Here is a 27,211-nt window from a genome sequence, read left to right as displayed (position 1 = left end):
TACCAGACAAGTGTCCTGGGGTCTCTCCTGGTGGGGTCACACAGGACACATGTAATCCCTCAACACTAAGCTGTAACAATGCAAGTGGGATGCTTTCTATCAGGAACGCTCCTTAGAGACTCAGGGGCCAGGGTTTTTACTGGGGGCTGGTCATGTAAACACCCTCTGCCTGGCACTTAACAAAATGGCAGACTCCCAGAAGGAAAAAGAAAGCAGGTATAAACACATTGTGCTGTGCAGTTTGACACAGTGAGCCACTCTTATCCCACTTGTTGGGAACTCTCCCCAAATCCACATTTCTAGGGGCCAGGCCTGTAAGCAAATCTTTCTAAGAACAGCAGTCTCAGGCCTGCTGCATCATTAACTCTTTCCTGCATTCACAACTCTAGGTCTCAGTTTCACCATGTCATTTCTCCCTGATTTGCTAGTTTGCTGTGGTTACCTTTCAAAAATACAGAGGAAACCTCCTGTTAATATGGAAACTGTAAATTGGTGGATTCATGGTCTGGGGCCACATCAAGTAACACAGCATGGCATGAGGCCATTCCTAGAGCCGGATAGCGTTTCACTCTCAGACCTGTCTTCCCAACAATCATGGTGACTTAATCATTAAACAGTCCCTGCCCTTGATATCATGCCTTCCCTGCTCATCTGTGCCCTCCAATTTTCCCTAAGAGATTGTTTAGTATTGCTGTTGAGTTCTTCTTCCTCCTGTGTCCTCACCATATATTCGAAGACCAGAAGGTTGAGGTTCACAAAACACTGGAATTTTAAAAAACTATTCTCATAGATTATCTTTCGTAAAGTTCATGGAAGGTAGTTTTATTCCCATCTAATCATCTTGTGCACAGATGGTGAGAGCAATTCTGGATCAGGCATGACTCTCAACCTCAAGGAAGCACAGCCCACTTGTCTGCCTGTGGAGCTGCCACTTGAGGGCCTGGGGCCCACTGCTGTCATATCTGCCTTAGAGACATCAAGACAGTTGACTCCTGTATATTTCAATATTCCATCCCATTTCCAGATGCCCAGTACTCCATGAACTCTCTTGTGAAACAGGGTGGAGAAAATTAAAAAGGCAAGTCAGAAGAACAGGATTTTGACCTTAGCTCTGACTCTTACTAGCTGCATAATCTCTCAAAAGTCATTTCATGTCTCTAGGCCTCTGGAGTTTCCATGGACAAAACCACAGGCTCAGACAAGCTGCCTTGTGAGTCCACTCCAGTTCTGTCTGGAATTTTTACATTACTTTCCCCCTTAAAGGAATAACCCAGGGGAAAGGTTTGCAATTAATTTGGTGTTAAGTTTCTCCATCACAGTTAAAATTATACATATCTGATCCTCACATTATTTTTAAAATTTTGACTATAACAAAGTCACTTTTGTGGACTCCAGTTGTCTTGGGTCTGATGAGACACTGATCATCTTGCATGGGCTTATACACATTGAGAATGACGTGCAAACAGAAAAGCTACATTTAAAACATGACTTCCAAAATTATAACTTATGAATTTTCATTCTGGGATGCCTTCATTCATTCAAATATATTCTAAGCACCTACTATATTAAGTGCTACCTATATAAATATAGACACAGAATCATAGATCTAGAACCATATAAACTGTAACAGTGCTGAAGTTTTCAATACTAACTGCTTTTAAAATCAGTATGTGGCATGGAACCTGGCCAGTTGTCTGGGTGAGAGTCTTATTTCTGAGGAAGTGGAATAGGAGGGGGCCCCTGATATATGATCTGGACAAAATCTCCAACTACCAACCCTCTAATCATATACTTTTTGAATAAAATTACTACAACAGAAAAAGTATTGCAAATCAAGATATTAACTGGAAAAGAATGGAGGAGAAGAGCAGAAGAAATGAAAAAATCTGCACTCACCGGGACTGTGGCAATCCTTTTTTACTGAGATCTGCCCTCACACGTTCTCCTACATGTCTGTAAATTTCCACTAAGCTGTTTATTGCTGCATCTCGAACCTAGATGTAAAAGAAGAGATCTTACAGCTGCTCTGTGTCATCCACCAGCATGCCCTGCTGGGACACAACAGGCCATATACCATCCCAATTTATCACCATTTTACCAGTGCAATTGTGAATACAATCCTTATATACATTTGTCCAGATAAAGCCATGTTTGACAGTTTTCACTTTGCTGATAAAATGTCAAAGGGTAGTAAAACTGTGGGACCCCCACCCCTATATACATGGTCAAATCCATATCCTTAGTTCTTTCCATTCCTTGAGATAATTTCAGAAAACTAGAATTTTCAGACCATCTTTTCAAATTAAGAAACAACACTACAAATAAATAAATGATACTAAAAATAAAATACCATGTAAAACACTCTGGATTTAAGTTAAATACTTAATGAGCAACAAAAATGGGTAGTACAGGGTATATGAAGTCCCATACTCAAGAAGCTCCTAGTCCTAAAAAGGAGATTTTTTTAAAGTCCTACAATTCTACATTCATTACAGGGCATGATGCAAAAACGTTATTCTAGAGCATAAAGAGCCTGCGGCTTAAAGAAGGGAGCAATCACATTCGGGGATGTCAAGGGATGCCATATGAAGAAGGAACCACTGCAATGTGCTTGGAAGGGCAAGATTTCACCGGGTTCAGATGGAATGAGATGGATTCCAAATAAGACACAGCCCGTGCAAAGGCATGAAAGCAGACATGCATGGCACATGCTTCAGGAAGAGCAAGTACACCAGTCTGGCCAGACACAGACACAAACTAAGAAAGCAGCATCAAATATGAAATAAGGTATGAGAGACAGCGTGGATTTTTTTTTAATGCGGGGAAATTCAAATATGGATTGTACATTATACATCATTGTATCAATGTTAAATTTCTTGAGTGAGAAAAATGACATGAGTTTATATAAGAAAATATCCTTGTCATTACACGATACACACCAATATGTCTAGGGTTAAAAATATCATTATAGGCCAGGTGGGGTGGCTCACGCCTATAATCCCAGCATTTTGGGAGGCCGAAGTGGGCAGATCACAAGGTCAGGAGACAGCGACCCTCCAGGCCAACATGGTGAAACCCCATCTCTACTAAAAATACAAAAACTAGCCAGTGTGGTAGTGCACACCTATAATCCCAGCTACTCAGGAGGCTGGGCAGGAGAATCGCTTGAACCCAGGAGGCGGAGGTTGCAGTGAGCCGAGATCATGCCTCTGCACTCCAGCCTGGGCAACAGAGCAAGACTCTGTCTCAAAAAAAAAAAAAAAAAAATCTATATCTAATCTATATCTATATATGTATATGTATGTATAAAATTATATCTGCACGTTACTTTCAAACGGTTCAAGAAACAAGTATGTGTCTTTATACATATATACGTGTATACACAGAGATACAAAACAAATGTGACAAATGTTAATGTAAATACAATCTTTCAACTCCTCTGTAGGTTAAAAAATTTGCACATAAAAAGGTAGGAAGAAAAACATTTTTTAAATATAAAATGGAACCAAGGCCAGCTGGTACTGGGAAGCCTGTGTTTAATTCAGTAAGCAAAGATGGGGGTATAACATCAAGGTAGTGGAGAACGAAAAGAAGGAATACAAACAAAACTACAATTTGAAATACTGAAGGTAACCCTCAGATTTACTGAGGGTAACTTACCATTTTTACCTCTCCCAGCAGAAAAAGGTAAATCTTAGGCTATATTATCTTGTCACCCAAAACCTCATGCTATGGACTGAACTGTGTTCCCCACAAAATTCAAATGATAAAGCCCTAACTCTGTAACATATTTCAAGATAGGGCCTATATGATGCAATTAAGGGCCAAGCATGGTGGTTCACACCTGTAATCCTGACACTCTGGGAGCCCAAGGTAGGAGGATTGCTTGAGCCCAGGGCAACAAAGTGAGATCCAGCCTGGGCAACGAAGTGAGCTCCTGTCTCTACAAAAAAAATATTTTTTCAATTAGCTGGGCCAGGTGGCATATGCCTACAGTCCCAGCTACTTGGGAGGCCTGAGGTAGGAGGATCACTCAAGCCCAGGAGTTGGAGGCTGCAGTGAGCTATGATCCTACCACTGTACTCTATCTAGCCTTGGAGACAAAGCAAGACATCGGCGTTTTTTCTTTTTAAAAGGAGGTGGCTGCATATGGTATGGTGGCTCACGCCTGTAATACCAGCAATCTGGGAGACCCAGACAGGTGAATCACCTGAGGTCAGGAGTTCGAGACCAGCCTAGCCAACATGGTGAAACCCGCTCTCTACTAAAAATACAAAAATTAGCTGGGCATGGTGGCACGCGCCTGTAATTCCAGCTACTTGGGAGGCTGAGGCAGGAGAATCACTTGAACCTGAGAGGCAAAGGTTGCATTCCACTGCATTCCAGCCTGGGTGACAGAGCAAGACTGTCTCAAGGAAGCAAAGGGGGAGGCAATTAATGAGGCAAATGAGGTCATGATGGTGGGATCCTAGAACGAGAGGATTAGTGTCCTCATAACAGAAACCATAGAGCTATGTACACACACAGAAGAGGCTGTATGAGCAGATAGTGAGACGGCAGACATCTACAAGCCAGGAAGAGAGCCGTGATCAGAACCCGGCCTCCAGAACTGTGAGAATATTAATGTCTGTTGTTTAACTCACTCAGTCTACAGCATTTTGTTATGGCAGCCACAGCTGACGAACACAGATTATCAATTTATTTTGGTAAAAAAAAATAATAATTTCTAACATGTGAAAACATTTTTACTTTGAAAAATGCACACATGACGGAAGTAGTCAATGTGCCATGCCTTGACTATTATTAAAGTGTATCACTTTTGCTTACTTTCTAGTGATAACACCTGCTCAGAGCAAATCTCAACGGGGGACCTCTTTAAAGAAAAATCCATACCCAGTCAGCTACTTCGAAAGTCTGGGCCATAAACGTTTAAGAGATTTAGTAGAAAAACTACTAGCTTTAGAGTCAAATATTAATAAGTAGACTTAAGGACCTACTTGGACATTAGGGAGCTGTGTAACCTTAGACAGAACACTAGAACTCCCTTGGTCTCAATTTCCTACTCTGTAAATTAAGGGTTGCTCTGAGGACTGAAAGAAATAACAGTTTCATTCAACAAATATTAGAATGCCTACTAGCTGAAAATGAAGTTGAAATGCCTACACAGGCCAGGCAGTGACATAAGAAGTGAGTGAGTGCAGCAGGCTGAGTGCAGGGGGACAAATGGCACTGGCAGGGAACCCTGCAGGCAGGGACAGAACCACAGAGCTCAGGCAGGTGGGCCAGCACCACCCCGCCACAAAGGAACAGTGGCATAGCTTTACCAGACCTGTCCTTCCAAGAAAAGTCAAAAATATAGATCTCCCAAATAGACAATCATTTGAACTCAAAATATAAAATTAAAACATGCTGCCAACCCAAGCATACATACACCCACAAATCCATAGGCTGAAACCAGCTTTACGCCAGCAGTTTGTGACCTATAGTTTGTATCTATAAAGCAATCAACACAATGGCTAGTGTTATCTATATCTTTTAAACCAACATCCTTATCCTTTAAAACAATTGTTCCTTAGACCTAGAAAGTTACAGGATCAGATAGCATTTAGGGGTCTAAACTATTCTTCACTGAAGAGAAGAAATACAGATGAACAGGTATTCTTTGGTACTGCAAAGTAGGACACTCTAATACAGAAAGAGGTTTAAATAAAAGCCACTCAGCCGAGACTGAAGGACAATGTAGCTGTTCACTTCCACACAGGCTCTCACTGCTCTCACACTGCCTCTCTGTGCTGACCCCTCAGGCTCGCCACAGGAAGGCTCCCCAATGTGTCAGGCCATGAAGACTGCAAAAAGACAAGAGCCCCGTACATGCAGCACGCTCTGCCAGGTCATAGATGCATGCTTTACAGAATCTGAAGTCTCCAACGTCTGCCCATGTTGTTCCTTCCTTCCTCATAGGGTCAGTGCACAGAGGAAGGTATAGAAGCTGGCAAGGTTAGTCACCTGCCCAAGGCCCACAGATCTGGAATGGCAGACTGGGGCTCCAAAATACCACCTCTCTGGGGGCAAGCCAACCTTCTTCTCACTTCAGCACAAGGCACCTTAATGAGCGGGTAACAAAATAAGGGCTTCCTACAAAGGAAAAAGCTCAAAGGAAGGCTTCCACCCTAGAATGGGGGACTGGGAAGCAGTTTATAAACTGATGAGACCCTAAACCTACCCTGTCCTCCTAGAACCCAGCACAGCCCCACAGCCAGTGTCTTAGAGAGTGGGTGCCCCAGCACCCCAATACAGCTGGGCCCAACAGCCCACCCCCGGCGCCCAGGCTACAGCTGAGGCAGGGCCGTGCAGGAGTTCTGTTGAGCTGGCAGCAGAGGCACTCCTTTTCCCTCCTCCTGAGCTCTGTCAGCACAGCCGTCCAGCTGGAGAGAGCATGGAATGAGCAATGGTCATCATATGTGCCAAGATGCTTTAGGCTTTGAAAACGTGAACAAACTCGGCAAGAGGGCCAGTAGTCAGCATGGGGAGGCCCACTGGATGCAACCCTCTGCTGGCCTGCCTACCAAGGGGTAACTGAGGTGCTGGGAAGATGAAATTGCAAGTTTTCAAGCAGAACTCAGGCTTTTCTTATCTAGTCGAGGGACTTCCTATTGTCAGGATGTCTCAGACTGCTGGCTGCGTCTGCTACAATCACTTCCCTGTCCCTGTGAACAAGCACAGACTTTGTACTGAAATCCACACCTCCAGGAACAAAAGCTTCTCTCGGCTCAGGAGGTACATCCTTAGCGTATGGCCATCACATAATCCTGCTCCCTTCCCAGCAGCTGTGTCACAGACACCAGCAATCTTGCTATGTCAGGACCTGTTGTCATACAGGATGATACATTTCCCCAGTGCTCTAATGATTCTGAGTTGGGCTTTCAGTAACCAAAAGCATCCTCGCCCACACACACTGTGCACCTGTGGGCCACTCCGAAAGGCTTCCCTGCTCTGAGTCACTGTATTCACACCACTAAGGAAACGAACACTTGCCAAGGTGATTTTAAACACCAAATCCAGTCTATGTTAGCCACTGCCTGAAGAGCTGAGAGAGGGTTCTCCACACCCTGGCTGTAGGGAAACGAGGAGCTGGAGGCTGACCGCTAGGTCCAGGCGCCTGAGTGCAGAGACAACACTGATACAACAGTGTCCTCTCTGGTCTGAGACGTGGCAAATAATGGAAAGTCATTCAAATAGTCATGGGGCACCGGGAACTGCAAAGAGGAAGAAGTTATAATCCTAACTCTAGAGGTTCAGAGACTAGTAGGAAAGATTTGAAAAGATTAAAATAAAGGCAAGAGCAAAAGCAGATGCAAGCTACACATGTACGCCAGAAGCAGGAATCATTAACTTGATTAGTATCAGGGAGGTGGATGCAGAACTTCCTGGCAGAAGGGAGATATGGATTGATTATGTGCCTGTGTGTGCGTGTGTGTGTGTGTGTGTGCGTGCGCGCGCAAATATACGTGCAAACAAAACATGTCTAAGGCACATGTGAATATATGGATTATTTCCAGAGTGCTCAGTTTGGAATGTTCCAGCTGTAAATGCTGTCTACTACAGAATACTGAAAGCTGCCTGCAGAATACCAATCTCATCTTACAGATGAGGCAGGGGAAATGAAAAAACAAAACAAATAACAAGAACTTTCTCAAAAGCAGACACATAGGCCTAGAACTCAACCCATGAAACCACTGTAGGCTCCAAATTCCTGGCCAAGACTTAGGGTTTCCTGGCACAAAAAGTATAACTGCCATTAAAGATACCAGGCAGGAAGTGCTAACTTGAATTTTTGGCTTAATGAAACATTTTAAACAAGTCTTACATTTTATATCTTATTTTAAAAAACTGTTTGCTTCCTCATAAATTATTTTTATAAATTATACAATCTATAAATTATACAATCATGCAGCAGTAAGATGCAATCCATTAAATGTATTACTTTTGTTTTTCAGTTGTATTATTATTATTACCCATAAGCAGTTCAGGAGCACCTGATTTTAGTGAAATTCATGTCTGGGATATGGCAGCATGAGTACAGTCTACTCCAGGGCTGCCAATGTGTGGTAGAAATATGGCTATGTCAATATCACAAATACATCTCAAGACACTAAGGCTATCTCACAGTTAAGGCTTTTCATATATTTAAAGCACTATACACCTGAGTTTCTCAGAAACCCACTGGCACATGGCAGGGGCATGATTTCTGCAAATGAAAATGGCCACCTCAGATGATGAGAAGACTACTGAGTAACTTGGCCTTCTGAGAGTCTTCTACTTGGACCAACCAGTCACAACACGCACTTAAAAACATTCACTTGCAAGGACTCTCATGAGGATTGAGGAGTGAGGCACTTACCACTGCCCCCACTTTAAAGGGGAAACTGAGGCTCAAGATCCAAGTGACTCCAAGGTTAGCTGGCTGTTACATGCAAAGCAGGGATCTATGCCTTTAACCTTGGTGTCTTACATTGCATCAGGTGGCTCAAGTATTAATATTAAACATATCCTGCCTTTTGGCAACTTTAGAACAGTATGTCAAACTGTTAAAGACTCAATGTTACCTTTTTTAAACAACTGAATCAACATTTTGAGAATGTGGGATTGTGCTGATCATCTGAAATTTAATCTGTGTACCTCTAAAATAAAGAATATCTAGTTAAAATCCCTTGGGACAAGTTAACTCCTCCTCTAGACCTAAAGGAGAAAAATAGTATCAGAGAGCAGCCCAGCACAGAAACAAACTAGGCCCTTCCTGTCTCTTTTCTGCAGAAGCTTTAAGGAACTTTTAAGTGAGGCCTCCTCTGGTAGAAAACTTCAGAGGAAAGGAAAACCTGTGAAAAGTAAGACATTCTTCAAGGCTTATCTGAATAGCTTCAAGGATGAGAATGTACCCACTCAAAATTTTAAATGTGCTTAACACTCCACTCCCAATGTCTCTCAAAATCTACACCAAATCCACGATCTTTTGGGCAGGGAAATACTGAGGTCATTCATCAGTGAAGAGCCCCAGGACAACGCGATGTCTCCTTCACTTTCCTCGAGGAAGTTGTCCACCTTAGTTGCAGAAGCAAAATTCGAGGCTCAGAAACAAAATCGAGCTAGTACTCTCCAACCCCTCCCCCAAAAAGCTCAAGGATCCACACAGACAAGGGAGGCCCGCAGCATGAGCTCTCAGTAAATATATGCGGAAGAAGGAGGAAAAAGGGGAAAAGTAGATGAGTGAGGGGATCCCGTGGGATGAACGGCATTGTGGCACACACCCATGCAGTGCTCCCCTCCACTCTAGACAATGTCCCTTGTTGTCGTTCTGGACAGTGTAGGTCTGGTCTGTGTTTTTTGTTTTTTTGTTTGTTTGAGGCGGAATTTCGCTCTGTTATCCAGACTGGAGTGCAGTGGTACCATCTCAGCTCACTGCAACCTCCGCCTCCCGGGTTCAAGCGATTCTCCTGCCTCGGCCTCCTAAGTGGCTGGGATCACAGGTGTGCACCACTATGCCCGGCTAATTCTTGTATTTTTAGTAGAGATGGGGTTTCACTATGTTGGTCAGGCTGGCCTCGAACTCCTGACCTCAAGTGATCCACTTGCCTCGGCCTCCCAAAGTGCTGGGATTACAGGCATGAGCCACCGTGCCTGGCCTGGTCTGTGTTTTATATTGACTCCACCACGGAAGTGCATTTAGAGAGCCCAGCCCTCACCGACCACCTCAGGTTCTAAGATCCCCACAGGTAGTGTCAACATTCACATCACCTGTCTGACCAAAGTCAGCAACTGAACGAGGAACAAATCACCTCAACAAGTTGGCTTCTCTGCTCTGCTAGAGCACTCCATGTGGCAGCAGGGACCCCCCCAGGGTGTGGCCTCTAAAAGGATTTTTCCCACAGAAAACAAAAACAGAAACAAAACCAAAAGGGGGAAGGGTACAACAAAATAATCTATTTGGTAATTTAGAATCTTTTTAAAAACTGGTTCAACTTATCTTTAATTTAACATTGAATATAAAGTATGATTAAGTAAATAAAAATGTCTAAACATTTCTTTCCAATGCCATATATTTTCCTTTTTTAAAAAAAAGATGAAGTCTTCCTGGGTTGCTCAGGTTGGAATGCAGTGGCACAATCTTGGCTCGCTGTAACCTCTACCTCCCAGGTTCAGGTGATTCTTGTGCCTCAGTCTCCTGATAGCTGGGATTATAGACATGCGCCACCACACCTGGTTACTTTTTTTTTTGTATTTTTAGTAGAGACGGAGTTTCACCATGTTGGCCAGGCTTGTCTTGAACTCCTGGCCTCAAGTGATCTGCCCACCTTGGCCTTCTAAGTGTTGGGATTACAGGCGTGAGCCCACCATGGCCAGCCTAATGCCATTTATTTTCAACGAAGGCTGAAAAAGGGCATGAGCAGCAGAAGAAAGCAGGGAGACAGCAGACGACAGGCAGTGAGGAGGGCAGAGGCTGGGGTGGAAGGAGCAGCACGACAGCCAGAGACAGGAGACACGCCTGCTGCTGGAACCAAGAGCAAGGCAAGGAAAGGGCCTGGAGAGCAGGAGGGGTGCTGCAGACTCCGGGGAGCTTGAGGCTGGGGGAGGCTGGGTGGAAGGCGAGCCTGATACAACCTCTTGGGAAGGTAACTTAGCAGTTACCAAGATTTCAAGGAGAGGCCACTGACCATGGACAGTTCTCTTATAAATTACTGTTCCATTTTCTGAACCTTCTGCTAATGTATGTTTCTTATCAGCTTGAATGAGATGACATAATAAAAATGATTCTGGTTGAGAAAGAGCATTGAACTGGGAAGCGAGTTCAGTGTTATTTCTCCAGCCCAGACTTGTACAACTTCGTGAATTGCCTGGTAACTACTCACAGGTGAGACAGCCAGCGCCTCTCCTACCCTCACACAAGGAAGTGGTGCTTTTCATTAATTTAGGTAAAATCTGCAGCTCTTAAACGTTCAGTTTGAAAGAGTTTCCACAATGATATATACACAGTGGAGCTGCCCCCCCACAGCAAAATGAAGAACATTTCCATCACCTCAGAACAGTCCCCTCAGACCCTCTTCCAATCATTCTCCCCCACCTCAGCACAGATTCTGCACCACTACCCCTGGCACCACCCCTTTTGGCTGCAGAAAAAGTGGCCACACATCTTATCTCGGAGGCTGGTCTGGATAACATCAATTTCTAGGCTAGTGATTTCTCAGCCCTGGGTATAGAAGAGGGCAGAGTGGCCACCACATTTACCAATTTAATACTTAAAGGTATACACATTTTATACATTTAAATGGATAAATATTTTATAAAAGCTAATGGGTACTGGACTCTTAAATAATCATCATTGCTCTATGAAGATTAGGACCACAGTCCCAGCCACCTATTGGGAATAGACAGAACACCACAACGCATCTGAACAGTCTAGGCACCGACCTCCCCCCAGGGGTTTTCCTTCTCACTCACCTGGCTGTTTGGATCCCCAAGTAAGTTGCATATATGTGGCACGATCTTGCTTAGTGTTAAAGTCTGTGCTCCAGAGCTGAAAACAAAAGGAGTGCCTTCTTGTTAGTGAGAACCGAGAAAAGAAAAACGCCTGTCTGCCCACACCTGCCCTCCCTGTGTCTCCCCAACCCCCATCACCACCTCACACCAAGTCTCTCTCCATCCCATCCACGCTGGCTCCAGAGTAAATGTATCTGATGGCCCCTTTGCTCAGAGTTCAAAACCTAGGGTGGCTTCTCCCAGATGAGACTTCCTCCAGTCCCCCAGGGCTATGGCGGAACAGGCCCTACCCCTTTAAGGCTGGGCCAGAACTCTGGCCCGCTCCCAGTCCGCTTGCCTCACAGGTGCTGCCTCTGCATTACCGTCTGTCACTGCAAGGCAACTACAAGTCGCTTGAGGGACCTTGCTTAATTCTCTCATGTGCTGTGGCAGAGCTCTCTGCTACAGTAGACATTAAGGCAACACTGCTGGATAAAAAGACAGCAATCAAACCAGAGCATCTGCCCTACTAGGACACATCTGAGCCAAGCACTGCCCTACTGGGGCACATTTGAGTTACAATTTTCACCATCACCATCGCTGCCATGACAAATAGCCTTTGTAAATACAAATCTCTTGGTTAATGTGCCTACAATCTTAGCATAAATTCCTACAATGGGAGCTGCTACGGTCAAAGGCTAGAACTTTTTTTTTTAAAGCTTCAGCTACATGTGGCCAAATTTAATGGCACTGAAAAGGCTAACATATTAAGATGGGAAAAATTTACAAAGTAATATAAACATTAATCTCAATTTTGTTTTTAAAAATAACGTAACTCATTATTTTCATAATCAGAAAAAAGGGTTGAAATTTGTAATTTTAAAAAAGCCTCTCCTACAAATCAGCACATGAAAAAAACGTCAACAGTCATTAGATAAAAACAACTTAAAGCCACAATGAGGTATTACCACACACATATAAAAATGGCTAAAATTAAAAAGTGACAACATCCAATGGCCAGCAAGGGTATGAAGAAACCAGATCACTCAGACATTGCCGGTGGGAAAGTAAAACGGTACGGACAACTCCGGGAGAAAAACTGGCAGTTTCTTGTAAACTAAAAATGAACTTACCAAATGACCCAGCAAGTGTACTCCTGGGCACTGATCCAAGAGACATGGAAACTTATGTTCACATAGAAACTTGTACATGCATGTTCACAGCAGCTTTATCCATAAAAGCCAAAAACTGCAAATTACCCAAATGTTCTTCAACAGGTGAATAGTTTAGCCAACTGTGATACATCTATACCTAGGAATTCTATTTAACAATAAAATGAACTATCAGTCAATGACATGGGCAACCTCAAGGGTATTACGCTGAGTGAAAAAAAGATAAATTCAAAAGGTTACATACTGTATAATTCCATTTACATAACATTCTTGAAATGACAAAATCATAGGGAGGGAGAACAGATGCATGGCTGCCGGGGTCAGGGTGTGGCTACACACGGCAGCATGAGGAAGGGGTGCAGTTGTAAATACACACAAATACGCATGTGTTTACCTGAGAAATTTGCACAAGCTCTGGGGATTGTATCAATCTCAACTTCCTGGTACTGATGCTGTACTACAGTTATTCAAGAAGCTAACATTGGACAAGGGGGATAAGGGGGCATGGACCTCACACTACATCTCTTTGCAACTTCCTGCAAATCTATATTTCAAAATAAAAAGTTTTTAAAAATTCAGCCAGGTAAAAATGTCAGACTCATCGCAGACTTACGCATTGAGTGTTGCTATAAGGCAGAGACAGATTCCTTCTCGAGTACGGAAATTCTTGTGTTTGAAGCCTCCAAGCATTCTGTCCCATACGTACTGCAGATGACAAAGAACAGGTGAGGAACACAGAAGACTGTTGCAGCTGTCACTTAGTAAGGGGGCAATGGAAGGGGGCCTCTTAACGAGTGCCAAGTTAGTCCCACCCTCTACCAACACGTTTAATACTTTCAAGGGCATACTGGAAAATGATGGCATCTATCATGTTATCAAGTATTACAATTTTAAAAACATATTCATTTACATAATTGCATTTAATTCTCCCAAGAACTCTGAAGGGGAGGTATAACTGTCCTCGTTTTATAGTGAGGAAAGCAAGGCCAAAAGAGCCAGTGAGTTGCTGAAGATCACACACTCACACTGTGCTCTGATTTTCTGATCACCCCCCTAATAACAGACAGTGGAACCCAGGAAGGCAGGGCTGTTTCAGTCCATCCCAGCAGCCCCAACTCACTAGAAGACAGGGGCCAGAGCTCCAGTCAGGCCTGCTGACTCCCCAGACACTACAGCTTCCTCTTTTCAGAGAACTGGAGAATCAGTTACATAAATGAACTGAAGAGTCTAATAGGTTAAAACCAAATATATTAAATTCACTAATTTATTCAAAACCCCCATGTTAAACCCACTAATTTTTTCATCTTATACTTTTGTGACTTATTTAAATATCTTGCATGGGGAACAGATTGAATGCTGTGAAAATTTTTATCTGTAATACATCAGCTTAAGTCCATGGAGTCACACCATTTGTGCAAGTACACACACCATTGTGCGTGCATGTGCACAGACAGGCCCGCTGACCTCAAAACACATCTCTTGCCCTACCTGGGGATTAGCAGCTTGATCCATGATCTTTAGCAGCAGCGTTTGGTCCTGCTCCCTCACAGAGTCTTTAGCATCTCCTAGTCTGTCTATTAGACTTGGCAGCACTGAAAATCAAAACGGAAACTGGTCAAATGAAACCCTATTTGGGGGTCTGTGGTCACCAAGTATTGCTATTTCAATTATGTGGGAAGACAAACCCCTGACCTAAATGACGTGTCTCATTCTAAAACCACTCATCTTTGCTCACAGCTCTATTCTTGCTGAAATCCATGAAAGTCAGCAAAAGCTTCTGCAAAATCTTTTGCATAGACAGATATACTATTTGTCTTCATTCTTACCCCACACTCTTCCAGCCAGTTCCCAATGTATTTGTAAGCTGATAAAAATGGAAGGCCTTGGCAGGAAGAGTCAACAGAAAGGAAAATTTAGGTAAAAGTCAAGGAGAGGGGCTCCAGCATATGTGTTTGGGGGTGGAAGGAGTAGGCACTTATGGGTAAGTCTTACATTTCATTGACATTGTGTGTTTTTAGTTTTACATCACACCCAAACACACATGAGACAGAGCCCAGCTTTCCATCTTCCCCCACATACCCAAATGAGGACCCTCCCACCAGTGCTCCAAGGACACCTGTAGACCAGAGGTCAGCTTATTTTAACAGTCTGGAAACCTCTATTACAAGAGATATCTCTGAATAGTTCAGCTAATTTAGGAGGAAAATGGAACACTATTAAAATATGGAATTTCTAAAAGGAATGGTTTATTTGTAAAAAGATACTAGGTGCTAGAATGGGATAATAGTTCACCACTTTTTCAGAAGGAGCATATTGATAAGAAAGTTAACAGAAAAGAACAAATACATGTGTGGCAATGAAAATAGAGAGATTCCATAAGGAAATGGTTGCATAGAGCTGCTTAGTGTTTATACTGCCCCTGTGAAACACCGGAGGTCAAGAATTTCGAGGTATTTAAATCTATGAAATCTGTGGGTGTTGTTCCATTTGGCTGACGTATTGTTTTCCCTCAAAATAACAGCGAACATTTACTATACACTTGTAATGACATTTACAATCAAGGTGAAAATGGTAATGCCAACCATAATCAACTGGGGAAAAATACAGCTGGCTCGGTTTTATAGGACTTCTCAAAGAAAACTGCCTCTCATTAAAGGGGACCAGGGGTCAGGGACAAATATGGCTTGGTTGGCACGAAAGGGTGACAGCTAATTTAGCATAAGAAATAAAAACGGCACTAATATGAGTTCCATATGAGAACACAAAGAAGCCAGCACAAAGATAAGGGGGAGGGTAAGGGCACCTGTAGGCCCAGAGGCCAGAGAAGCCCAGCAGGGAGGGAAGGCAGCGGTGGCCAGGGCTGCGGGAGGGAAGGCAGCGGTGCAGCCGGCCAGGGCTGCGGGAGGGAAGGCAACGGTGCAACGGGCAGGGGCTGCGGGGGCTGCGGGGCGAGGACTGGCTGTTTGGAAGGAGCTGCAGCGAGACCAAGGGGGATGAATGGGGAGGCAGGGTGGCTGCCGGAAGGGTTGGAAGCAGCTAAGTGGAGGAGCCGGAGAGGCCGAGGGAAGGCTGGGGTCTGAAGGGGCCGGGGCCGCTTCACTACTGCCGCAGCTCACCTGTGCCGATCTGCGCCTTGAACCGATCCTGCAGCCGGGTCACGAGGGCGGACAGGATGTCCATGCCCAGCAGAACCACCTGCAACGGGAAACACCCGGAGCCAGTTAGCGGCCGGCCTGCGGGGCAGCGCTCCCGCCCACCCGCTCCGGGGACACCCCGACATTTCTAGTCCAAACGCAGTCAGAGAGTCCAGAGCGTGCATGCCGACTGGGAGAACCAAACTGATTAGCGCGAGGAAGGACGATCTTCCACAAAAAGAGCTGTGTACAGCTATAATGGAAAATACTCTGTGAGGGGAAAAACGAAATAAAAGGCTATACAGCGTAGCCAAAGCCGGATTAGCCGCCTTGCAGAGTTTAAGAGCGCGCCGCGGTCCCGCCCCCTCCAGTTCCGCCCCGACGAAGAGCGTATGCAAATTTTCGAGCGGCCGACGCTCGGTCTTCTGGGTAAAACCCGGCCGCCGTTTCTGTGACCCTTCAGGAGCCTCCGAAAACAAAGAATTGGTGGTGTCGTCAAAAGCTATGCAGGCTGCAGGTAAGGTAACTACCAGGCCGACTAGGGCGGGACTCACGAATTAACTACCACAACCCTACAAGGTATTGGGGCTTCCTGCTTGCAGCGCACGACACCTTTATCTTAACCATCCTTTTCTTGGGGTTGCGCTACTGTCCAATGAGCGCATAGTGAGGGCAGTACTGCTAACGCCTAAACAACACGCTCGCATCAACTGAAGTTCTGCTTTACGTTGGTGCAATTTTTGGAAAAAATGAAAACCCTTCAATAACGGTAAACCATGAATAAATTTAGGTTTTGTGTTTTATTATACCAGTAGATGGCGCACGATAAGTATGATTACGTTTCCACGAAAACCTCCGAGTTTTTCCTAGGAAAACATTTGGGACTTAAAGTCAACTTGACCCGGAGTGTCCAAAGCAACTGTCCTGTCTCACTTCTCTTCGTGCTTAGCTAGCCCTGTAACCTAGGTGGAGTTTCAGTCAGCGTTTGCACCTCCACATGAGATGTCATCAGCATTTTGGGAGGCTGAGGTGGGCAGATCTCCATTGTGAGACTTGATTAAACATGCTTCCAAACACAATGTCGGGCAGTGCCCAATGTTCGTATACGGCCTGCCCCTGCGTCTGGCCGCTGATAAGAGCAAAAACTGCTGGTTTTTCTACTCAGCTTTGAAATCTACTGCTTCAAAACTGAAGGAATCCAAAGTGGCCTAATAATCCCCACAATATATAAAATGTTCTTGAAAGAAACAGGCTACCTGACAATATTAAAGAAAATAATTTTTAAAACTTTTATGAAGAGAACAACTTGTAAACAGATTTTTCTTTTAATAATATAATAATGGTATAAACATTTTAAAATAATGACTCTATTTTTGAGCTAAAAAGGATTAGGTTTCACACTATGACTTTCTTCTAAACAGTACGGTATGAAGTGGGGGGAGTAACTACATCCAGCAGAGACAGTGGAGGTCACCATCAAGTACACTTGATATGGTGTTATGAAAACGGCATTCTGCCTCTGTGATAGTCCTTACCAAAACCCCTAAGCCCAGTCTAAGCATGAGGAAAACAAATTCCAAGAGAGGAGCATCCTACAAAACACCTGACCAGTACTGCTCAAAACTATCAAGATCTTCAAACGCAAGAACTCTGAGAAACTCACAACAACAGGAGCTAAGGGAAGCATAACAAAATGTAATGAGGTGTCCTGGAAGAGAGTCTAAACCAGAAAAATGAGATTTTTCTTTAGGTAGAAACTAAGGAAATATTAATACAGCATGAACTTTAGTAATAATATATCAATACTGGATCATTAGTTGTAATAAACCACACTAATGTTAGATATAATAATGAGATTGTATTATCTTTGCAATTTTTCCGTAGGAAAAAAAAGTTGATTTTTTAAAAAAGAACACCCCTGCTGGGCACTGTACGTTGGGAGGCCAAGGCAGGCAGATCACGAGGTCAGGAGATCGAGACCCTCCTGACCAACCTGGTAAAACCCTGTCTCTACTAAAAATACAAAAATTAGCTGGGCATGGCGACGAGTGCCTATAATTCCAGCTACTCAGGAGGCAGGAGAATCACTTGAACCAGGGAGTCAGAGGTTGCAGTGAGCCAAGATCGTACCACTGCACTCCAGCCTGTCGACAGAGTGAGACTCCATCTCAAAAAAAAAAAAAAAGCCAGCCCATCACTTAAGTGAGTCATTTAGCTTTTGTCTGGTGAAATCTTAAGCATCTGTACAGTTGCATTACTGGTTACAGGTAGGGGTGTTATTCATTACAGAAACATCCCTTCATACATGTTCAAGGCTAAGGTAAAGAGGACTATAGCATGAAAACTGACTTCAGCTTTTCCAGGGTGGCAGTATACTTAGTAGGTCTGAGCAGAGAAGGCCTCATTAAGTCCGGACAGTCAGGTTTCAATGCCTTGCCTAGATGGACTGGGGAGTGTGGAAACTCCCAAAGGAGACTGAGTGGGCAGATGCACCTGAGCCCCAAAGAAATAGGACAGGAAAGGTCAAGGGCGCCAGCCGGGATGACGGAAGGCAGTTCCAGCACTGACAGCTCGGGCCCTTCTCCAGGGCTTCCATTTCCCTACTGAAGAAAGGATACATGAAAAAGTCCTTGCCCAGAAGATCACTCTAATAATGAGCTGTAAAGACCTCTTTGTGCCTAAATCTCCTCATCTGTAAAACAGGGACAATAATAACAGCTACCTCGTGGTTGTTATGAGAATTAAATAAAGTGTGAATGTAAAATGCTTGAAACTGCCTTGCACATAAGGGCACTTTTTTCCCCCGTTTCTGCTTTCTTCAGGCCTTAGGTCTACAAAACCAACCTCTTCTGCATGGCTCACTGGAACACGCAATTCTGTTTTATGGAATGAAGTGTTGCCTAATTCTAAAATCACAAATAAAAGCCAATCAAAATCTTTAAACTAAATTTGTCATAATTTTTTCTTCCAACACCATTAACTGCATGGCCCTTGAACACTGCCTCTGACCTTTTACTAATATCTACATTTGTGCTTGTTTCCCCAGCTAAACTCCTTGAATGTAAGGAATACTACCATCTTGCATTTCCTCGGAATTCCCATAATAATAGCATGACACTGGGTACAAAGTAGGTGATCGATAAACCCTACTTTATTGACGTGAATGAGGCTGGAACAGATGAGTTCTCAAGATCCAACACAGTTTCATTATCCTAAAAACCTCTAAAAGACCCTTTTGTAAAAGAGAGAAGAGGGCTGACCAGGTCACTGGGACCAACACTCCTGCTGAGCACAACAAACAATGCTGGATATAAAAGAACATCTGCTTGAAAGCATCAGAGAACTAAGAAGGCACAGAACTTCCAGGTCAAGAAACACAGACAACTAAAATTCACAGAGATGAGCCTCCAGCAACTGGTCCACTTTGCCCTGGGGCCATTTAAACACTGGGAAAGGGCACAGAGAATCACTTTTAATAATCTCTTGGGTCATCTAGGAGGGCAAAGGTTAGATTCCAAAGCCCTCCAAAATTGGTGGCCTAGTTAACTCCCTACCACTTGGACTGGAAACCCAAATGGCTAGACTTTAGGAAGAGAGTGAGTTGGAAACAAAACAGCCTTCACGCGGACTGCAGCCCAGTTTCCAAGCATCTGGGTAGTCTGGAAAAATCCTAATCCCTGACATCAGATTGAAGTGAGTTTAGACTGTGCCCAAAAGCCCTGAGCAGATAAAAACACAAGTCATTTCCGGATTTAGAAACATCATCCTAGTCTAGTCTTCGATTTATTCCTGTAATAATTTTTCTTTTGTTGTTGTTGTTTGTTTTTTGAGACAGAGTCTCACTCTGTCGCCCAGGTTGGGAGTGCAATGGTGCAATCTCTGCTCACTGCAACCTTCGCCTCCCAGGTTCAAGAAATTCTTGTGCCTCAGCCTCCTGAGTAGCTGGGATGTGTGATTAGCCCAGCTAAGTTTTGCATTTTTAGTAGATACAGGGTTTACCACATTGGCCAGATTAGTCTCGAACTCCTGACCTCAAGCTATCTGCCCGCCTCGGCTCCCAAAGTGCTGGGATTACAAGCATGAGCCACTGCACCCTGCCTATTCCTGTAACAATTTTTCAGAGAGAACATCTGAAACATAACCAAAGATAACCAGGCGCACAGGACAAAGTAAATGAAAAGTAGCAGAAACAAAGACCAACCGGAACTCTGGATCCCTGGATAGGAGAATCATTAACAACAGACTTTAAAATAACAAGTCAGACCAGGTGTGGTGTCTCAGCCCAGCACTTTGGGAGGCCGAGGCGGGCAGATCACCTGAGTTCAGGAGTTCGAGACTAGCCTGGGCAAGATGATGAAATTCCATCTCTATAAAAAAATTTAAAAATTAGCTGGGTGTGGTGGTGTGTACCTGTGGTCCCAGCTGCTCTGCACAGTAGGCTGAGGTGGGAGGATCACTTCAGCCTGGGAGGCAGAGGTTGCAGGGAGTGGAGATCACGTCCCTGCACTCCAGCCTGGGCAACCGAGAGAGACACCCCATCTCAATAAATTAATTAAATTAAATAAGTCTTATTATGTCTATGAAGAAAAAACACATGATTAAAGTTTTGGGTAGATAAATGAAAATTTTTTTTTTTTTGAGATGGATTCTTGCTCTTTCACCAGGTTGGATGGAGTGCAATGGCGCGATCTCGGCTCACTACAACCTCTGTCTCCCAGATTCAAGCAATTCCCCTGCTTCAACCTCCTGAGTAGCTGGGACTACAGGTGCGTACCACCACACTTGGCTAATTTTTTGTATTTTAGTAGAGACGGGGTTTCACCATGGCCAGGATGTCTCGATATCCTGACCTCATGATCTACCTGCAAGAACCTCCCAAAGTGCTGGGATTACAGGCATGAGCCACCGTGACCAGCCGAGAAATGACAACTTTTAAAATTACAGAGATTAAACAAATAATACAAGAGAAAAAATGAAATACTGAATGAATGGGCTTTTTTTTTTCTAAGTGCACTGTAAATACATGAAGAGAACCAAACAGGAAACTAAGTCTGCAGAAAAAATCCAGAATAAAGAGAGGCAAAAAGATGGAAAATTCAAAAGAGTAGGTAAGAGGATAGAGAGAAAACATTTAATTTAAATGGAATTCAAAACGAAATGAGAGATAATAGGTAAAAAGCAACAGCTGACATTTATTAGAAGTTTTGGTTTTTTTGAGACAGGCTCATGCTCTGTCACCCAGGTTGGAGTGCAGTTGCGTGATCTCAGCTCACTGCAACCTCCACCTCCCAGCTTCAAGTGATCCTCCTGCCTCAGCAACCAACCCGCGCCCCCCCCACCCCGCCCCACCACCACCGCCCCAGTAGCTGGGACTACAGGCGTGTGCCACCACACCCAGCTAATTTTTTGTGTTTTTGTAGAGGCTAGATTTTGCCACGTTGCCCAGGCTGGTCTAGAACTTCTGGACTCAAGCGATTTGCCTCTGTTGGCCTCCCAGAGCACTGGGATTACAAGTGTGAGCCACAGCACCCAGCCCAGGATGGTATTTTAAAAAAATAAAAAATAGTGTTGGTGAAGATGTAGAGAAACCGGAACTGCTGTACACTGCTGGTGAAGTGTAAAATGGTAGAGATGTTATGGAAAATAGTTATAGCAATTCCTCAAAAAAATTAAACATAATATTACCATATGATTCCAGCAATTCTACTTCTGGGCATATACCCAAAAGAAGTAAAAGCAGAGTTTCCAAAGACAGTTGTAAACCCATGTTCTCAGCATCATTATCTACAAGAGTCAAAAGGAGGAAACAACTCAAGCCTTGCTTGACAGATGATGGATATGCAAAGTGTAGTCTGCCACTCTACCCATACAATGGAAATTTAGCTCTTTTCTGAACGACTACAACGTGGATAAACTCTGAAGGCTTTATATGGAGTAAAGTAAGCCAGTCACAAAGACAAATATTGTCTGGTTCCACTTACATGAATTACCTAGACCAGTCAAATTCACTGATACAGAAAGTGCACTGGTTTCTGTCAGGGGCTGTAGAAGGGAGAAATGAAAGTTACTGTTTAATGGCTACAGGGTTTCAGTTTTACAAGAGAAAACACTCTGGATATAGATGTTGGTGATGGTTGCACAATGCAAATGTGCTTAATGCCACTGAACTGTACACAAAACTAAGTTACATGGTAAATTTTATGTTCTGTATAACTTACAACAATTAGAAATAACTTTTAAACAATAGCTGATGGTTATGAAGTTTGTGTTATGGGGCAATAAAAATGTTCTGAAATTAGACAGTGGTGATGGTTGTACAACTCTATCAATGTATTCTAAACCACTGAATGTTACGCCTTTAGAAAGAATAAAAGGCCAGGCACAGTGGCTCATACCTGTAATCCCAACACTTTGGGAGGCCAAGGCGGGCAGATTGCTTGAGCCCAGGTGTTTGAGACCAGCCTGGCAAAACCCTGTCTCTACAAAAAAATACAAAAATTAACTGGGCATGGTGTCACAACCCTGTAGTGCCAGCTACTCAGGAGACTGAGGTGAGAGGAGCGCTTGAGTCTAAGAGGTTGAGGCTGCAGTGAGACATGATCCTGTCACTGCACTCCAGCCTGGGCAACAGAGCAAGATCCTGTGTCCAAAAGAGTAAAGCAATACCTGAAGAGGTAATGGCTGAAAATCTTCCAAAAACTGTAGAAAAATCAAGCCACAGATTCAAGAAGCCCAATGAATCACAGCATGCTAAAGAAAAAGAAATCCATACCTAGATATGTTAGGTACGTCGTTTAAATGATGAAGATTAAGACCAATATTGCCAACAATAAAGAAATGCATCAGCAAAGTGAAAAAAGACAATTACTAATTACCAACCTATAATTCTATGACCAGTGAAATATACCTTTCTAGAAAGTGAAATAATTCTCATACAAAAACTAAAAGAACTTTTCATCACTTAGTTTAGAAGCTATCCATTCTTTTAAATTCAACTTTAGTGACTGTCCTGGTGCTACTGGCTTAACAACAAATCATTCCATGTAACTTGCCATATTAATAACGTATTTCCCCTTTATTATGTTAATGATCTCAAAAGATGCAAACCATCTGAGAAACTGAACATCCACTGCATTCACAATTAAAAAGTCTTAGCAGATTAAGAAGAGAAAGATTCTCCCTTAACTTCATAAAGGATATATTTTTTCAAACCTACAAAAAGCATCACACTTAATGATGAAACACCAAAAGCTTTCTGAGACTGGAACATGACAAAAATACCCACTCTGCAACTTCTGTTCAACATTGTATCTGCAGTCCTAGCTAAGTAACTGTGGCAAGAAAAAAAATAAAAGTATGAAAATTAGCAGAAAAAAAAATTATCATTTTGAATGGAAAATATAATTGAGTAAAAAAATGTAGAACAGGCCAGGCATGGTGGCTCACGCCTATAATCCCAGCACTTTGGGAGGCCGAGGTGGGTGGATCACGAGGTTAGGAGTTCAAGACCAGCCTGGCTAACATGGTGAAACTTTGTCTCTACTAAAAATACAAAAATTAGCCAGGCATGGCAGCAGGTGCCTCTAATCCCAGCTACCTGGGAGGCTAAGGCAGATAATTGATTGAACCCAGGAAGCAGAGGTTGCAGTGAGCAGAGATCATGGCATTGCATTCCAGCTCTGTCTCAAAAAAAGAAAAAGAAAAAATCTAGAAGATCTGAAGATGCATTATAAAATTAATGTTTTGCAAGACTAATACAAATTCAATATATATGAAAAAAATTACATTTCTCACAACAAGCCAAAGAGGAAATTTTAAAATGTTCCTATTTTTAATTGCATAAAAATGGTAAACACCTAGGAATAAATCTAGCCAAAATATCTGCCCAAAAAGCTATGTAACAAATTTAAAAATTTTTTGATAGCGAAAATAAAGGAGAAAAAAAACTCAGTATTGTGAAATTTTCAGTTCTCCCAAACTGATCTAAATATTCAATAAAATTTCATTCAAAACCCCAATAAACACAAACATTTATTTTTTCAAGTACTAAACAAGCTGATTCTAAAATACATGTGATAATACGGCAAGGCACTCTTTTGGTAAAATAAGGTGATAAAACTTGCTCCCCGTGGACATTAAGATTGATTACAATATCAGAGGAATTAAGGAAATGTGTTATCAGTTGATGGACAGACACATATACCAACAGACAGGATAAAGAAACAGACTCAGGCCTATTGGTGTATTTATGACAAAACAGGCATTACAGAGCAGTGACAAGAGGGCTACTTTTTAAACCGATGTCTCTGGATCAACTGATTATCTACATGGATATAAAAGAAGCTGACTGCTATCTCACAACCTGCATAAAAAAGAATTCCTGATAATAGATAAATGTGCAGAAAGTAAAGCAATAAACCTTTTAGAAAATAACTTCATGATCCCAGGATAGAGGAAAATATCAGGACACAACAAAACTGTAAAGGACAAGATTGTTATAACTGGACCAAATTAGAATTAAGAACTTTGGCATACCAAACCCACTTAAGAAAGTGAAAGTCAAGTCACACTAGAAGAAGGTATTACAAAACAAATAAGCAATAACAGGCTTGTTTCTAGAATATATAAAGGCATTATGTGGAGTAAAGTAAGCCAGTCACAAAGACAAATACTATCTGGTTCCACTTCCATGAATCACCTAGACTGGTCAAATTCAGTCTAGAAAGTGTTCAACAAAGCAACTGATAGGCAAGCTGTTAGAAAAATGGGCAAACTATGTAAATAGGCACTTCACAAAAGAAATCAATGGTCATCATTCTAAGAAAAGTTTTTCAATTTCCATTAGTCATCAAGAAAATGCAAATTAAATGAGACAGGCCACGCACAGTGGTTCATGCCTGTAATCCCAGTACTTTGGGAGGCAGAGGCGGGCAGATCACCTGAGGTCAGGAGTTCGAGACCAGCCTGGCCAACATGGTCAAACCCCATCTCTAAAATAATAATAGTAAATAACTAAAAATTTTAAAATTAAATGAAACACTACTGCACATTCCAAAGGCTAAAATGAAAAAGACCCACAAGACTGAGTGTTAACAAGAATGTGGTGCCACAGAAACTCTCCTACATGCTGGCAGGAATGTAAACTGGCATAATCAGCACCTTAGAAAACATCTTGGCATTATCTAACAAATCTGAAGATATGCAGCAATACCACTGTTGGGTGGTATTCTGTTGGAATATACCCAACAGAAACACATGCATACGTACAACGGGTGAAATGCACAAGAATGCTCAGAGCAGCACTACTTAGTAGTCAAAAACTAGAAATCCCTAAGTGTATCTACTCCGGAATGTTGAAGCTGTGGGTTTCATACCAAGAGATGCAATAAACATTGAAAATAAATGAATCACAGCTATACTCAGCAATACAAATAAATCTCATAAGAATGAGTCAAAGGGCCAGAAACAAACATACATACATCTGTATGAAGTTCAAAAACAATCAAACAAAGTGGGCACGGTGGTGTCTGTCTACAGTCCCAGCTATTTGGGAGGCTGAGGCTGGATGATCACTTGAGCCCAGGAGTTCAAGTCCAACCTGGGCAAGATAGTGAGACCCCATCTCTAAACATAATTAATTTTTAAAAAACAAGCAAACATAAACTGTAATCTTAAGGTGCATATTTAGATAATAAAACTAAAAAGAAAAGCAAAAAAGCAGTTATCATAAAAGTCAGAAGAGCGGTTACTTAAGGGAGTCCTGGTGGCAATGTCCTAAGCATGTTCTATTTCTTGTCCTGAAGATCAATTAAATAGCTATTAGCTTTAAAACACATCATTAAACTGTGTCTTTGTGTTTTGTGCACATTCTACATGGAGTTCACAGTTTTGTTTAAGTTTTAAAAATTAGAACAGTAGGAGTGATGCTGACCACCAGACCTGCAAGTTTATAGCAACTGACCAGATCTGTCTCTGCGTTTCCAAAACACTTATAAAGGCACCAAAATGGAACTGTTCTCTTTCCAGAACATGAGGTCTGCTCATTGAGCAAAGAAAGGACTACTAAATCCTTTTCTCCAAAAAATATCCATAAGGGACAAACTAGGTGATAAAAACAGGCCATTTCTTAAGCTTCAGAAGACTGGATTATCTAAGGTAAAAATATTGTACTTTATTGTTTTAAGGTACACACATATTGTACTTTATTGTTTTAAGGTACTTTTGCATAAATCTGAGTAATCTTACAATAATTTTGAGACGTAGAATATATTATCCTTATTTTGCAAATAAGGAAAATAAAGACCAAAAGATTTATCCAGGGTTGTAAAGTTTGTTAATGACGAAACTGCAACAAGCCTGAGCCTCCTGACTACACCAAAGCCATTTTCACTATAACGTAATAACGGTATACACAAAACCCCACATTTTTAGTCTTTTTCATCTCTCTCTCTCTCTCTCTCTCTCTCATTCTCTCTCTCTCTCTCTCTCTCTAGCAAGCTTGAGACCTTCTCTGCCAACATCAGATAACCTCAAATGTCAGCCTCGGCTCTCAACCTCTCTGAGACTCTGAGAATGCCTCAACTAGGAAAACACACACTGGCTTTGTCAGCACAGCTTTGGGGCTGACAACCAGCTCTCCCACCTATGGCAGCTGCTCCAACTCCGAGCTTCAAATGCTCATCAGTAAAACCAGAATAATAATATATTTACCTTAAGGAGTACAAACGAGGCTAAACAAAGTTTTAACAAAATGCTCAGAATATCACAGGCACCCAGTAAGTTTCCCTTCTTTATGAGAGCAGCACTTTAATAATAATAATAAAGCACGGCTTACTGAGGTAAGGGGCAAACAAAGTAGGCACAAAATCTAGAAAAGAAAGTAAGGTTGCCTAAAATTCCATCACTCAACAATACCCTGTTACTATTTTGGTGACTATCCTGCAAGACATCTAGGCACACTCATATGCACATTTTTCCATTCAATGTGCAACGGACATCTTCCCAAGTCAATAAATACAGGTCTACATCCCTACTCTCAATGGCTTTACGATAATATTGTACCTAGATATCATAATTACTCAACCAGTCCTATGAACAAGCAGGGTTTTCGTTATTTTACACAATATGATGACGGATATTCCACACAGGTGCTATTATTCCCTTAGTACAACTGCTGAGAACATTTGCTGGGACAAAAAGAAAACACGCTGTATAATACAGTATACTGTTAGTTCTGCTTTTAACGTAATGCACTAGGTGCTGCTTTAAAAACAGAACTATGCCGAGGTGGGCAGATCACGAGGTCAAGAGATCGAGACCCTCCTGGCCAACATGGTGAAACCCCATCTCTACTAAAAATACAAAAAATAGCCAGGCATGGTGGCACGCGCCTGT

At 42.6% G+C, this 27,211-nt stretch overlaps 1 protein-coding gene and 1 non-coding gene across 26 annotated transcripts in view; one reads left to right on the top strand and one right to left on the bottom strand.

Annotated features, from left to right (window-relative positions):
• The window catches only part of CLASP1 (cytoplasmic linker associated protein 1), a 291,806-nt gene that overhangs the window by 161,485 nt on the left and 103,110 nt on the right, over window positions 1-27,211 (bottom strand). For all 25 annotated transcript variants that reach the window (XM_037734066.1, XM_017516071.2, XM_037734067.1 and 22 more), the window contains exons 3-7: window positions 15,800-15,878; window positions 14,172-14,275; window positions 13,297-13,388; window positions 11,494-11,569; window positions 1,897-1,994 (exon numbers count right to left, since the gene is read on the bottom strand). In XM_037734066.1, coding sequence (XP_037589994.1) covers window positions 1,897-1,994; window positions 11,494-11,569; window positions 13,297-13,388; window positions 14,172-14,275; window positions 15,800-15,878 — 449 coding nt within the window. The remainder of the gene's footprint in view (window positions 1-1,896; window positions 1,995-11,493; window positions 11,570-13,296; window positions 13,389-14,171; window positions 14,276-15,799; window positions 15,879-27,211) is intronic.
• Window positions 16,440-16,565, top strand: LOC119469102. The gene has a single exon (XR_005197923.1). It is a non-coding gene; the product is annotated as a U4atac minor spliceosomal RNA (small nuclear RNA).

This window comes from Cebus imitator, unplaced genomic scaffold (assembly GCF_001604975.1).
Source record: "Cebus imitator isolate Cc_AM_T3 unplaced genomic scaffold, Cebus_imitator-1.0 Scaffold572, whole genome shotgun sequence".
NCBI lineage: Eukaryota > Metazoa > Chordata > Mammalia > Primates > Cebidae > Cebus > Cebus imitator.
The sequence above is the reverse complement of the archived record's forward strand: the minus strand, read 5'-3'. Positions and strand labels throughout refer to the sequence as shown.